The following is a 17249-nucleotide window of genomic DNA, read 5'->3' on the forward strand; positions in this document are numbered from 1 at the left end:
AGGCAAGATGATATGGGTGTGTGGTCTTCTTTGTCAGGTTTCACAAACAGACTGCTGAGTGTCACTATCACGTCTCTCACTCATATCTAAAATCAGTTGAGTGCTGGCTATAGAATGACATCACATCTGATCATCTGACTCTGGTTCCTACATAACCCTCTTTACTAGCAACTGAATCAGAATCTAACACACACATAGAACTTTGCTATGATGTGTTATAGCATCTGGAAGCTAGAAAACCATTTCAAAAATGTCCACTCCTCCTCCCGGGTAGCAATTATTTAATCTCTAAGGACAATGCAGTAGGATTACTTGTCCTGGTTTTCCCAGACATTTTGTTTCTGGCTGCAACCAGAAATATAAGATACAATCTTTGTGGCCTAAACCAGGTAATTTAATTTCAGACAGTTTTTCAAAGTTAGTTGGACTGAGCTTAACATCTTCTCTTTCAGTATATTCATTTCAACAGTTACAATACAGTCTGACATACAGGTGTATTTCTTCTCTGTCCAGCAGGACCCACTGTTGGTATATATTTTTATTTTTTTAACACAAGCAACTTTACAAATACATTTTCAACACAAGCACCTGTACAAATCAGTTTGATATAAAAATGACATATAATTCTTTACAAAACTCCAGATAGCTATCCTGGCATATGTTACACATTGACAGCCTTTACTTCTTTTTCATAACTGGTACTACCTCACATCATCACACTACCCATTCCAAAAAATATATATATATATATATATATATATATATATATATATATATATATATCTGTAAAAAGGTTGGGTGGCAATTTGAAGCATGTAACAGCTTTTAAAGCTGTTAGTTGATTAGTGGTAGATTTTGCTTCTGATTGCCATTGAGTAGCAGCAAGACATATGCTACAGCTTTTAAAGCTGTTAGTTGCCTTCTGATGCAGTTCGGTGGTGAATGCTGTGAGACAGCTCATGATGTTCACTTAGTTTTATAACAGGAATGTTCATGTATAAGACCTTTAGTATTACAAGTGAGCATATGACTCTCTTTTAACATGGTTATATTCTCACACTTTCTGGGCATGAGTTGGGGTGCTTCATGTATTACATAAAGTAGTGAATAGGAAAACCGTGGTGCGGTAGGTTCCTACCTTATCTTGTTCCAGATACAATATATAGTGCACAGCTAAAGAAATGACACATGCAATAGTAAACAAAGGGGAACACCCTCAGATAAGTGAGACAAAAAAGATGAAGACAACACAAACTTCATCCTTATTGTAAGGAGAGTTACATGTGTAAACAATGGTATTTTTCATAAGCTCATAGGTATGTGCTAGAGTAACAACCACTACTGTCTTTTTAAACCTAGCCATGCATCCAAAATCTCTGACAAGTTCTGGTACCCTTGATAAATGTAAGCAGGGACATAGGAGATGAACCATTTACAGGCTGCCTTTGTCACTTAGAGACAGGTGCCAAGCCACAGATGAATTTCCTGTTCCCCATCCAACTGTCCAAGTTACACTTGAATTGGTTAAACAACCAGTGATTGCATTCTGTATATACACATACATATACATGTACACAATATATATGATTCTAGTATGTTTTGTTGAAGATCCTTTTGACTAAAAGATATATGGATGAAAAAAGTGACTGAAAGCATTTTTGACGACAAAGCTATTTGCTTGAAAACCCATTTCATCAAAAACATTCTAAACAACATACATGCCCCATTTTTTTTTTTTTTTTTTACAGTCGGGGCAAGCCTCCCTTCTCTCTCTTAATCTTAATTATATATTTTATCTTCAAGGTCACACACCCTTGGAGAGAAGAGAAAATGCCACACGCAGTGAATCAGTGTCGATCCACTAACACAAACATCTACAAACCAGGCAGTACAACCTGACAGTGGGCATTACCAATTTGTACAAACTCTTCCAAATTACTATTCTAACAACTCTCATGCTCAGAAACACCATCATAAATACCATCACCACACTTTTAAATTTTTTGATGAAATGGGTTTTTAAATGGGTTTTTGGTCACATGTACTTTCAATAGTTTCTTCAACCATTTGCGTTTCTGTCTTTCAGTTTTATATATATATATATATATATATATATATATATATATATATATATTTATACATTCAACAAAACATGCTATAACCATATATATATATATATATATATATATATATATATATATATATAAATATATATATCTATATATATATCATCATCTTCTTTCGGCTGCTCCAGTTAGGGGTCGCCACAGCAGATCACCTGTTTCCATTTCTTCCTGCCCTCTGCATCTTGCTCTGTTACACCAACCACCTGCATGTCCTCTCTCACCACATCCATAAACCTTATCTTAGGCCTTCCTGTTTTTCTGTTACCTGGTAGCTTCATCCTTAGGATCTTTTTCCCAGTATACTCAGCATCCCTCCTCAGCACATGTCCAAACCAACGTAATTGTGCCTCTCTGGCTTTGTCTCCAAACCAACCTGGGCTGACCCTCTAATATACTTATTCTTAATCCTGTCCACCCTCGTCACACCCAGTGCAAATCTTAACATGTTTAATTCTGCCACATCCAGCTCAAACTCCTGCCTTTTTGTCATTGCCACTGTCTCCAACCCATATAACACAGCTGGTCTCACTACCCTCTTGTAGACCTTCCCTTTCACTCTTACAGGTACTAGTCTGTCACAAATCACTCCTGACATTCTTCTCCACCCACTCCATCCTGCCTGTACTCTCTTCTTCACCTCTCTTCCACACTCACCATTACTCTGAACTATTGACCCCAAGTATTTAATCTCATCCACCTTTGCCACCTCTACTCCTTGCATCCTCACCATTCCTCTATCCTCCCTCTCATTCACACACATATATTCTGTCTTAGTCCTGCTGACCTTCATTCCTCTTCTCTCTAGAGCATATCTCCATCTTTCCAGGGTCTCCTCCACCTGTTCCCTACTCTCACTACAGATCACAATGTCATCTGCAAACATCATAGTCCATGGGGACTCCTGTCTGATCTCGTCTGTCAACCTGTCCATCACCATTGCAAATAAGAAAGGGCTCAGAGCTGATCCTTGATGTAACCCCACCTCCACCTTAAACGCATCCATCACTCCCACCGCAGACCTCACCACTGTCACACTACCCTCGTACATATCCTGCACCACTCTTACATACTTTTCTGACACTCCTGACTTCCTCATACAATACCACAACTCCTCTCTAGGCACCCTGTCATATGTTTTCTCTAAGTCTACAAAAACACAATGCAACTCCTTCCGACATTCTCTGTAGTGCTCTTTCCTGGCATGAAACCATACTGCTGATCACTAATCATCACGTCCCTTCTTAACTTTGCTTCTACTACTCTTTCCCATAACTTCATGCTGTGACTGATCAATTTTATCCCTCTGTAGTTACTACAGCTCTGCACATCACCCTTATTCTTAAAAATTGGTACCAAAACACTTTTTCTCCATTCCACAGGCATCCTCTCACTTTCCAAGATTTCATTAAACAATCTGGTTAAAAACTCCACTGCCATTTCACCTAAACACCTCCATGCTTCCACAGGTATGTCATCTGGGCCAACAGCCTTTCCATTCTTCATTCTCTTCATAGCTATCCTTACTTCCTCCTTGCTAATCCATTGTACTTCATGATTTACTATCCCTACATCATCCAACCTTCTCTCCCTCTCATTCTCTTCATTCATCAACCCCTCAAAGTACTCTTTCCATCTCCTCAACACACTCTCCTCGCTTGTGAGTATGTTTCCCTCATTATCCTTTATCACCTTTACCTGCTGCACAGCTTTTCTAGCTCACTCCCTCTGTCTAGCCAATCACTACAGGTCCTTTTCTCCCTCCTTAGTGTCCAACCTTTCATACAACTCTTCATATGCCTTATATTTAGCCTTCGCCACCTCTCTGTTTGCCATGTACCTCATCTCCTTATACTCCTGTCTACTTTCTTCATCTCTCTGACAATCCCACTTCTTCTTTGCCAACCTCTTGCTCTGTATACTCTCCTGTACTTCCTCATTCCACCACCATGTCTCTTGGTCGTCCTTCCTCTGTCCAGATGTGATACCAAGCACCTTTCTAGCCATCTCCCTTACTAGCTCTGCTGTAGTTACCCAGCTATTTGGTAACTCTTCACTGCCACCCAGTGCCTGCCTTAACTCATCTCTGAACTCCACCTCACAATTACCCTTTTTCAATTTCCACTACTTGATCCTTGGTGCTGCCGTCACACTCCTCCTCCTCTTCTTGATAATCAACGTCATCCTACAAACCACTATCCTATGCTGCCTAACAACACTTTCTCTGGTCACCACTTTACAGTTTCCAATCTCCTTCAAACTGGCCCTCCTACATAAGATATAATCCACCTGTGTGCATCTTCCTCCACTCTTGTATGTCACCCTATGCTCCTCCCTCTTGTTAAAATACATATTCACCACAGCCATGTCCATCCTTTTCGCAAATTCCACTATCATCTGACTTTCTGCATTCCATTGTTTAACGCCATACCTACCCATCACTTCCTCATCCCCTCTGTTCCCTTCACCAACATGCCCATTAAAATCTGCTCCAATCACCACTCTCTCACCCTTGGGTACAGTCATCACCACTTCATCCAATTCACTCCAAAATTTTTCTTTCTCATCCATTGCACATCCAACTTGTGGAGCATGTGCACTAACAACATCCATCATTACACCATCAATTTCCAGCTTCATAAACATCACTCTATCCGACACTCTTTTCACCTCAAAAACACTCTCAGCATACTGTTCCTTCAGAATAACTCCTATGCCATTTCTCCTCCCATCCACACCATGATAAAACAATTTGAACCCACCTCCGATACACCTAGCCTTACTCCCCTTTCATCTAGTCTCTTGCACACACAATATACCAATCTTCCTTCTGTCCATCATATCAGCTAGTTCTCTCCCTATACCAGTCATACTGCCAACATTCAAAGTTCCGACCCTCACTACCACAGTCCTAGCCTTTCTCCTCTCCTCCTGCCTTCGGCCATGTCTTCTGCCTCTTCTCCTCCTTGGGCCAACAGTAGCTCAATTTCCGCCAGCACCCTGTAGGCTAACAGTACTGGTGGCAGCCATTGTTAAGCCGGGCCTCCAGCGATCCAGGATAAAAATTCTTCTTGGTGACTGCATGAAATGTTTTGGCGAAGTTTTATGCCAGATGCCCTTCCTGATGCAACCCTCCCCATTTATCCGAGCTTGAGACTGGCACAAAGAAATGCACTGGCTTGTGCATCCCCAGTGGCTGGGTTTTATATATATATATATATATATATATATATATATATATGGATCAACTCAGTATAGTCGAGTAGATCATACATCGACCACCAAAATATCAACTATAAAAGATCAACAAACCAAGCAATGGCACTTTACCATGAATGTGATGAGAAAGAACCTGGCTTCACACAACAAATAGCTTTGTTTTTTGCAGGGGAACAAGTGTCCCTGCACTCCCTATGTGGAGGGCTGCGCCCCCCACATCCCCTATTAATCATATATACTAACTCCAATACTGCACAATCCCTGGATAAAGGCAATACTCCCCTGTCCAGGGATTGTCAGTCTCACACACCTTTTGGCCATCTGCATATATTGACCAAATGTGGGCAATTTAACAGCTGCCAAGAAATGAGCATTTAGACCAAAGACAGAGCATTTATGTATATGATTTAGCCACACCCCAAACAACACTATTCAGTCTCAGCCTCCATACAGGTTTTGTACCAAGTGAATGGAGAACAACAACAGTCATTCCCCTGCATAAGGGAGGACCTTTTACAGACCCAGACAATTACAGACCCTATGTCTGAACAGCCTCATATGAAAAGCCATAGAAAGACTCATCATGAAATTAATCAATCAGGATATAGGAAACCTCCAAACATTAGACAGTTCTCAGTCTGGATTAATCAAGAGCAGTTCATGCTTAGTCTACCTGGTGGATTGTTTTGAAAAGATCACCAAAGCAATAGATTAAGGTAAAACAGTACACACTGCATACGTTGACCTGACCAAAGCTTTTGACATACTTCCTCACTCAGGCATAGTAGAAAAGCTAAATACATTTTGAATAAATACCTGTGTCACCCGTTGGATTGCCAGCTGGCTCACAGATAGGACACAGATAATCAAAATAGGGCAAGTTACATCAACAAACAGACAGGGTTCTGTACTTGGACCTCTCCTGTTTGACATCTACTTTTCTGAAGTAAAAGCCAATACCAAGGGGCACTACCTGACTAAGTTTGCATATGACTGCAAGCTAAGAGCAGTTATTCAATCCCCATATGACTTAGCCATCCTGCAGGAAGGTTTGTCTCAAATATATAACTGGGGCCAAAAAATGTATTATTGTATCCTTTGAGAAGTCATTTACCCCAGGGAACTACCACATCGTCAATACATCTTAAAAGTTGACCCAGTTGTTTGGAATTTGGGAACTTATGTGGACAGTGACCTAACTTTTGACCAACATGAGTCTATTGCTCTAAGAAAGTCCTTCTATATTGCACAACTTATAAACAAGAGGATTGTGTTTAGACATATGGATGTCACTGCCCCCATTTACTCAGCCCTCATTAGGCCAATAATTGAATATAATGCCCCCGTTAGCATGTATCTTTCTAGACACATGCAGCAACTGGAATGCCCACAGCGATACCATACTAAAAGGATACAATGCTTAAACAACATGTCTTACATAGACCAATTCATAACCTGTCACTATACTCTGTATCCAACAGACTGCTAAGAGGTGACCTGTGTCTCAGTTCTGTAGCAAGGGCAGAGCAAAAGGGGCAATCACTCTGGGCACTAACTTGGTGAGGGAGCAATTTGCACTAAAGAAATCAAGAAAACATTTTTTTGCAATTATATATATTTTTAATTTCCTTTTAACTCACTCACATTATTTGTGTGAACTGTGGAATGGTGCCTACAGCAACTATTAAGAAAAAGAAGAGTGATGTGTAAGGAAATACATTACAGATCAACATGCACCTGATCAGCTGATTATCTGGTGCTCTGTTGACACTAAATGTCTGATCTTCTCAGACGAAGAATCACTCCATAAAATGAGTGCAATCTCAGAGGTTCCTGAAAGAAGTAATAGAATGAAAGGCTAGGTGTTTTTCTGTAATATAATATAATGTAGTTTCCTTGTGTTTCTGAAAGCAGCTGACTGACTAGATATTGTTGTTTCTACCTTGTTTACCATTTTTTGCAAGTAGAGCAGCAGAGGTACAGAAGATGTAGGCAGCAGCTGTGACTGCAATTTCTCTGCTTCCTACAGGGATACATTTCTCTAAACTGTAATAATATCAAGATGTTAAATCTGGATGTAGTCTCCACATTTGTATTCATTTTGTTTCCTCAGCATTTGGTCCTTATTTACATTAGTTCACAATGCTTTTTTCTCTGTCAGGCGCTACCTCTGCAAACGGAAAGAAAAGGAATATATACGCTTTACCCCCTCCTCCATTGGAAAGATGTTTAGATGGTTAATAGTGTGTGTTTATAAAGTTAATATTATGTGTGTGTATTTTTGTAACATTAATCTTGTATTATATATTTAATATGCATGCTTTTTTTATATAAAGGTTAAAATGGTATGTTTGTGCAGTTTTATACTTTTTCTGTTAGAGGTGTGTGTGTGTGTGTGTGTGTGTGTGTGTGTGTGTGTGTGTGTGTGTGTGTGTGTGTGTGTGTGTGTGAACTTAAGTATAATCTACACTCATACTCATTCTTGTCTGATCTCTGACTTGCTGGCTGCACACAGAATGTGTGTGTGTGTGTGTGTGTGTGTGTGTGTGTGTGTGTGTGTGTGTGTGTGTGTGTGTGTGTGTGTGTGTGTGTGTGTGTGTGTTTAAACAGAAATAGACTAGTTGTCTGTGTATGTTGAAGTATTGCTCTCTAGAATAACAGGATTTGTGTTAGCATGCATTTTCTGAAGGGTGTGAAGTCTGAAACTCAAATGTATGTCATTTTTAGTGACTACACTAACTGTGGTGGGACAAGGGCCAAAATCTATTGACAGATTTTAAATATTGCCGCTCTTATAAATGTGGAAAGCCCCATTCTGCTAGAATTAACATGTTTTGTGTTAGTATGCATTTCCTGAAGGATAGGATGTGTCTGTCATTACTTAGTGACTTCAATCGTCAGTGCTTTGCCAGAAAGCCACAAATTTTATGAGAAACAAATGTAAAATGAGGAAAAAATGTGAGCATTGTGCAAAAATCTGGACAGTACCCTCAACTGGAGGTGTGGTGGACTGACTGGGCTGGCAGATGTGTCAACTTAAAATGTAATGCAAATCTGTGTAGCAATTTGGCTTATTAGCTTAATGTCTTTTTTACACAATTACCTTTTTGGAGAAACAGATAGTGAAGAATTGCACTTAATATATTATAACAACTATTAGAAAGAAATTAAGAATTATAATACAGACTTCTTTACTTCAAAAAAGGTATATTAATTCACATTCTCTTATTCAGTCAAGGACTCAGGTTAACAGCGCTGGTATTTTAAGTGTCCCTGTCACATTATTTATTTCTAGATTTATCCCTGATTCCACTGAGAAGTAACTGGTTTACAATGAATGACATAGAGACAAAAATGTACATTATCCTCCTGCCATTTTTGCCGATATTGGTTATTGTTTTTGCTGTATAGAACAGATAGGGACTTTTATGACTGTGTTATGGGAGGTAGGTAGAGCCATCAATCCATTTTCAACCCCTTTCTCCCATTTTGCACATGGGGTTGGGGTGTCACTTCACCAGTGACAATCATCTTGAGACAAGGTTTACATGGCCGAGTTGTAGCCCTGCTATGAGGGAGGTGAGCAGATATGAGTTCTTAATTCGTCAAGGCTGTTTTTGTCTACTATTATTTGTTGAATGAATGTTGTTTCCTTAGGGATTATCTGTGAATGGTTTGGCTGCAAGATCATTGTATATTTGCTTAGCTCTAATGTACATCAATTATTTTCCATTTATTAGTTGCTTCCTGGATGCAATTTGTGCTGTAAAGTTTTTCGTCTGATGACTTGTTGAGCAGTATTTGTACATATTGTGTTAGATGATATGGAGGAGAGACACTGAATTCAGAATAAGAATACCACAAAGTTTCTCCACATGGAAGGACTTGGAATTCCACGTATGAGTAACAGGCTAATATTATTCATTGCTCAGTTGCTTATTAATAATGTACATCAGAGAAATTGCATCCAAATGTCCTGACCAATCCAGATTGTTCTGTTTGTGTGCTAAAATACCTTGTGTACTTTTACTGGCTAAAAATGTGAACCTTTGAACCTGAATTTAATGTTGATACAGCAAAGTCATTTTTATAGCCATTTAGTTTTGAATGCTTAAGTAATCTCTACTTAGTAGTGATAAAAAGGCAGACAGCCAGTTAGCAGGTTGCAGGCTGCACTGAAGAGCTTGCTTTAGCAAAGGTTTTCTATGACAACTTTGGCTTAATATTTTAAAAAGGCAACAGAGTATTGTGCGAGTTTCATATTGGTAGCATGCTCTGTCAATAAGTCATCATTCATGTACTTGACTAAGTAGGTTGCCCTCGGGGTCACGATGACTTGCAACACATCATCCCTGGCTACTTGCACAATATTAGCAATACACACCTCTGAATGCCTGGTGTCATTACTCACATATGCCATGCATTGCTATTATTTGTATGCAGCACAGTAGGCAAGCTATAATACTATAACTTTTTATGCTGCTGTTGGCATCAGGACTGTACCTGTAAAATTTGCAGATAGATGTGGATTGTGCCACATGTTGAAATGGTAAATTGATACTATAAGCTAATATCTGGATAAGGAGTGTTCTTTTTTATTTGCCATATGTTTTTATTTGGTTGGGAGAAAAGGGGGTGAAAAAATACAGTAAGAGCTGAACATGAGATTTTTTTAATGTGTATAGAATGGAGACCCTGGCTGCAGACATACATATTAAAAATATTCAGTCTATGCATTCTTGGTTTAGCAACTTTGTTGTTGTACAGTAACATCTTCCATAACAATGGTAATTAATGTTTTCATAAGCATAAACCCTCTAACAAACTATATATACAAAAGGTCTAACAAATCAGATATATGTACAGCTACATAACTAGAATATAAAAGTAAGAATAAAGTAAAAGTAGGAGGAAAAGTAAAAATGATGGAGTAGTTGTTATGTTGGGGAAGTTTAAATAGAGACCTGTTAGATGAAAGAAAGAGGCGATTAGATTACATGTAGTCAGTAAGTTTAGAGCGCAAATGGTGTGGTAAGGTCAAGCACAGTTTAGGATGAGTACGTTAATAAAGTGTATCAGGTATATGGGAGGGAGCAGGTAAAAAAGGTGCTATGCACTTGGAAAAATGTGTACATGATATGTCCTTTAGATCAATGGTTACATTCAAACTATTTTAGTAATTTAGTAAGTATTAAGTATAAAGCTAACTGTGTGATTTCTCTAAATTGCTAAAGCAATGTTGTTATTGCTCTCAACCCTCCATCTCCAAAATGAGGAACACTAGCCCTCATAATGTGGAACAACTAGGCAAAATGTAGAACACATACTAACAACTTCAACTAGGAAGGTCATAAGATGGTTTAAATATGCTGGTTTTACTTATAAAAAAAGGTCTTTTAATAAATTAATATGATTGTTCTCTATTTACCATGGATATCAGCTAAATATTCTTAACACTGAATGTGTAGACCCTTTCAATGTGGAACTTTGAGTAACATGAATTTTTTTAAGACTCCAAAAGAGATACACTCCTCTTAATGAGGTACACTTCATAGGTTCATAGGTGTGTGCTATGCTAATGGCCCTGGAGCCTTTACAAGCCTAGCCCATAGAAGTGCCCTGGCTTCGTGCTGCCCGACTTGAGAGGTGTGAATGTTGTGTTTGGTTATACATCATATGACAGTTGAATGATTAACTCTGAAAATGCATTTAACTCTAAAAATGCATTAAATTGCCAATAAAACTTGTTGTCCGGACTTGCTTTAGAAACTCTTGGTCTCATGTTTTTTTTGTAAAAAGTTGTTGTCACAGCATTTTCCCCATCCCTGTTTCTTTGTAGATGGTGGGAGGCAAAAAATGAGAGTCTCACTCTGAGTTCCAAATAAGCTAGCTACTTCTCTGCTGTATCTGGCATGCAAGACTTACTCCCATCCATTACTGATGAATTTACTGCACATCACAAATCAAATCTCTTGTGCAACATCAGCAGAATGGTTTGGAGGGACAGGTATATTTCACAGAGGATACCACTACTATGGAACAGACTCCCAATCCACATAAAACAAAATTCATCCCTGTCCATTTTCAAGTACAACTTAGATTTAAGAATGGGAAATAAATTATCCCAGAACAGCCTCCTGTACTACTAATGGGCAGATGCAGCTAGCAAATACTTTATCTCATACTCGGGTCCCCTCAAATTATCTATGGTATGATACCAGTTATTCTCATTAGGTATAATTATATAATTATTGACCACGGGATGGGTAAAGCCAATCTATAACCAAATGGGATAGGTTATTTCAAGCACAAAAATGGAAACTGGCTAAGCTTAAAATGGCCCACGGGATAGCTAGACTAGTACTAGACTAATACTTACCTATGAACCTATATTTGCGGGGGGGGGTCTGTGTGTGTGTGTGTGTGTGTGTGTGTGTGTGTGTGTGTGTGTGTGTATAAATAGATAGATAGTGCACCCAGAATGAACACTACATGTAGTAGACAGTCACACATAAAGTACGTACTGTTTCACATAAAGTATTCAGCTAAGTAAGCAATATTACCCACATGTCTGGGCATTGCAGGGAAAAAATCAAGCTGTCTGGAGGTATTGTGAGCCCTGATACCACAAGAAGAAATTATCATTTCTGGAAGGTCTAAAATTGTTTCACTACAAAACACACCCAGTAGAACATTATTATGCTTAAAGCCTACCCTTTGAATTTCTTTCACTAGACTGATGTTTCACATGGGGCTAGATTCTAAAACATTTCGGGGTAGATTAGTAGATATCTTCTAACATCCTATTTCACCATGCTAGACCTGAAGTACAACCCCTCCTCCCTGGACATCATATCATTTGGTGGATAGGGTAAACCCAGACCAGTACTATGCAATGCCAAAGTACTTAATATATAGGAGCCCTGCTATGCCAGGAGCAGGTAATGAGGTTTTAGAATATACTATGATAATGAATCTCATTACCTTTTCTTGGCATATCAAAAACCAACTTGAGAAGAAGATTGACCCCACCCCTTATTTTATAACAAAGGTTGCCTAGCATCATAGCTCCACCTGTAGGACATCACATGTCCTGCAGGCAGTTAACATGCCTTCAGGACTAGAGCTGCCACCTAACTGGAGTGGCACAGCCATAAAGCCATTCTGCATAACAGCACTATCTATAACAGGGACAGTCGAATATATGTCTGCCATGTAGCATAGCCATTATGTATGCATTCTCACTGTCAACAGTCCAGGACTTGCATGTAAGGCTAGGGAATACCATCTATATTTAACCATGTAACCTGTGCAAACCACCTCCCTGACATTCAAGGATGACTTGTATATAACTTTACTGCACATGTATGCAGTCCTTAGTTTCACCTCCAGTGGCTACCCCGTAGAAAAAGAACAGCAACACCTGGATGCTGACCTTTTTCTGCAGCCATTTTGACTTCTCACCATCTACTGACTGAAGCAACAAGTCCCTTTAACAGACAGAGATATGACTTTTCCAAAACTGACCATGAAATCTATAGGCTAATCATTTGCTTCAGGGTTTTACACTGGATAGACCTCAGAAGTGTTTTGGCACCCTCATTCCTTTTATAAAACAGGGCTCTGCCAGTCCCCATTAGCATACATCAAACAACAACTAGCAGAACCATTGGTTTTGAACCTGGGCATAAAGTAATTGCTCGGTTTACATGTTATCGCATGCCCAACAATGTTGGTTTTTCATTTTTTCATATGGTGCTTCTCTGAAAAAATATTCACTTGTATTCATTCAAGTTTTGTTTAAGAAAGGCTATTTAACACTGATATCCCCATTGCTTAACACTTTTACACTAAATGTGCACTGCACAATCTTTAAGTTTCCATAGCATGAATTACATAATGCTTTTATAACATTTTGACCAAAAATGTTGTTTCACAAATGACTGTGAAACAGTATTTTCAGACAGAACTAAGCAAAGATAATATTCATGACGATTGCTAGTGAAGCTATGATTAAAAAATAGTAAGAAACAGTAAAGTCATTGTTGTTTGTTTAATATGCTGCTAAAAATAATTGTACATATTTCTGTAGTAAACTTTTAAGATATAAATTAGGGCTCCCTTCAATATGCAAAAAGGCAGCTATCTTCATGAAAATTAAAGCTTTTCTTCTCCCTTTGAGCATTGCTAAACAAAGACAATTTGCATTTTACACATGAACTGGATTTTTGAACATTAAACAAAGAAAGCATGCACTTTATAAATAAAATTGATTTCACTGGTTTTCTTTAACCTTTGTTTATAGACATTGTACATTACATTACTTCAAATAGACTCACAGAACAGTCATTTACTTAAAAATGAATTTCTTCTATTGCCATAAAGAAATGTTTGTACCACATTGAGAAGAGATTGCTTGGGTCATTTTCAATATGACAGAGGAGACAAGAAAGCAGCATGACCCATGCAAGCTAGAATTTCATTATATATTATAAGCTCTATATTTTTGCTGCTAGGGAATATGTGACATTTGTTACAATTGTTACAATTCTATATGTGATAGAAAATACAAAACCTTAAAGGAAGAAATCATGATTCAAGATGAGAATACAGACCACAATGAATAATGACATCTCGCTTGATCAACTTGAGATTTTTATTCACAAAACATTTAAAACCTTAGCAGTTTGCTAGCCAAAACAATGATACTTCCAGTGTTGCAACACTCTCAAGGTTGCAAACTACTCAATTTTTTGTTCATTTTTTTGGGGGTAAGCACCATTGCTTCTTGTTTGATCAACTTAAAATTACTTGACCCCAAATCATTGAAAATCTTGAGAGGTCACTAGCCAAAAGTGTGATATTAACAAGATTGCAACACTTGCAAGGTTGAAAAACACACTTGTTTTGCAAGGATGCAAAACTCCATGCACCTGGCCCCAATATGCAAATAAGTTCCTTTACCACTGACAAATATATATATATATATATATATATATATATATATATATATATATATATATATGGTTTACTATTGAAAATGCGAACGGCACTTGGGCGACAGTCGGATAGTCGAACGTATAAGGTCGTAAACAAGGATGTCGAAGACAAAATAATCAATCTAGGAACGGTTTTAACATGGGTCGAGGTAGGGAAAATGTTTGCAGTAGGGAATAATACTGAACACCTACCTCGACCCATGTTAAAACCGTTCCTAGAGTGATTATTTTGTCTTCGACATCCTTGTTTACGACCTTATACGTTCGACTATCCGACTGTCGCCCAAGTACCATTCGCATTTTCAATAGTAAACCTATATATATATATATATATATATATATATATATATATATATATATATCAACTCTGACTTCACACAAACTTGGAGAAGAGGGGGAAGTAATACTTTCTCCGTCTTCTCTGAATTTGTGGCCACAATGAGATGCTGGAGAGTCGTTCAGTTCACCTAGGATGGCAGGAGGAGTATCTGTAAGTTCTAAGTACACTGATTGTTAAGTTTGAAAATGCAGTTGTGATTCTCCTATTCAATATTTTAAAACTATATAACTTTGCTTAAATGGCTTTACTGCTATAAAATTAATTCAGTCTGTGTGTCTTTGTCATAGACATACATGTACACACACACACAGACACACACACGCACAAGCAGACACAAATAGATACACTCATAAGCACACACATGCACAAACACATACACACGCTCGCACACACACATATTCATGCACACGCTCACAAACACACACACACACACACACACACACACACACACACACACACACACATTCAAACATCTATCAGTGTTCTAAGTTACACTTGGTAAAATGTTTAAAATAAAACAAGTATCCAGCACAATCATTGCAGTTAATATATAGTAGTTACCGGGTGTGTATGATACTATGTAATAAACATAATGCTGTTTTGTGATAATAATGGACTTAATTTTTTTCTTGTAGGTTCGAATTGGATGTCATTCTGATGAGCTATATGGTTGCAAAATGTTAAAACGGCCCCCTAAAGTCACAAGAGTTTTTCCTGTCACTGAGGAAAAGATTACACCCTCTACTTTGTGGGGTGGGCTGATCTATATTGTTCTCCCAGAAAAATGTCATGTTGGTCAAATCCATATTGCTGTAGAAGGAGCAGTCAGGGCTCCCTTCTTCAAGTATGGTAAGTATCCTAGACATGTAGTACAATACAGCCCATAGCATATTGTAGTACAACACAGGCCATAGTATACTGTAGTACAACACAGCCCATAGGATACTGTAGTACAACACAGGCCATATGATACTGTAGTACATCACAGTGCATAGAATACTGTAATACAACACAGTCCATAGCATATTGTAGTACAACACAGCCCATATGATAATGTAGTAGAACATAATCCAGAGGATACTGTAGTACAACACAGCCCATAAATTACTGTAGTACAACACATCTCATAGTATACTGTAGTACAACACAGCCCATAGTATACTGTAGTACAACATAGCCCATAATATACTTTAGGATAACACAGCCACAGTATACTGTAGCACAACACAGCCCACAGTATACTGTAGTACAACACAGCCCATATGATACTGTAGTACAGCACAGTCTAGTGGATACTGTGGTACAACACAACCAATAGCATATTGTAGTACGACATAGCCCATACCATAGTGTAGTACAACACAGGCCATATGATACTGTAATAAAACACAGTCCGTAAGATACTGTAGTATAACACACCCCATAGCATATTGTAGTACAACACAGGCCATAATATACTGTAGTACATCACAGGCTATAGCACACTGTAGTACAACACAACCCATATGATACTGTAGTACAGCACAGCCCACAGTATATTGCAGTACAGCAGAGTCCAGTGGATACTGTGGTACAACACAACCCATGGCACATTGTAGGATGACACAGCCCATACCATAGTGTAGTACAACATAGGCCATATGATACTGTAGTACAACACAGTCCGTAAGATACTGTAGTATAACACAGCCCATAACATATTGTAGTACAACACAGGCCATAGTATACTGTAGTGCAACACAGGCCATTGCACACTCTAGTACAACACAACCTATATGATACTGTAGTACAGCACACTCCAGTGAACACTATGGTACAACACAACCCATAGCATATTGTAGTATGACACAGCCCATACCATACTGTAGTAAAACACAGTCCATATGATACTGTAGTGCAACACAGTCTGTAAGATATTGTAGTATAACACAGACCATAACATATTGTAGTACAACATAGGCCATAGTATACTGTAGCACAACACAGGCCATAGTACACTGTAGTACAACACAACCCATATGATACTGTATTACAACAGAGTCCATAGGATACTGTAGTACAACACAGCCCAAAGCATATTGTAGTACAACAAAGCCCATAGCATATTGTAGTACAATACTGCCCACAGCATCTGTAGTACAACACAGACCATAATATACTGTAGTACAACACAGCCCATAGGATACTGTAGTACAACACAGTCCATAGGATACTGCAGTACAATACAGCCCATATGATATTGTAATACAATGTAGCACACACCATATTGTAGTACAATATAGCCCATAGCATACTGTAGTACAACACAGCCTATAGTATACTGTAGTATAACACAGTTCAGAGGATACTGTAGTACAATACAGCCCATAACATACTGTAGTACAACACAGCCCATAGTATACTGTAGTACAACACAGACCATAGTATTCTGTAGGGTGACACAGCCCATAGTATACTGTAGTACAACACAGTCCATAGAATGCTGTAGGACAACACAGTCCATGGGGTACTGTAGGACAACACAGCCCGTACACTACTGAAGTAGAGCACAGTCCATAACATACTATA

General features: G+C 38.4%; 1 protein-coding gene across 2 annotated transcripts in view; it reads left to right on the forward strand.

The window, feature by feature from the left end:
• The window catches only part of LOC122806471 (TRPM8 channel-associated factor homolog), a 653565-nt gene that overhangs the window by 387625 nt on the left and 248691 nt on the right, over nucleotides 1-17249 (forward strand). For both annotated transcript variants that reach the window (XM_044076949.1, XM_044076942.1), the window contains exon 5: nucleotides 15317-15530. In XM_044076949.1, the coding sequence (XP_043932884.1) occupies nucleotides 15317-15530 (214 nt within the window). The remainder of the gene's footprint in view (nucleotides 1-15316; nucleotides 15531-17249) is intronic.

The sequence above is a fragment of the Protopterus annectens genome, chromosome 1.part1 (assembly GCF_019279795.1).
Source record: "Protopterus annectens isolate FY-2018-M chromosome 1.part1, PAN1.0, whole genome shotgun sequence".
Lineage (NCBI taxonomy): Eukaryota > Metazoa > Chordata > Ceratodontiformes > Protopteridae > Protopterus > Protopterus annectens.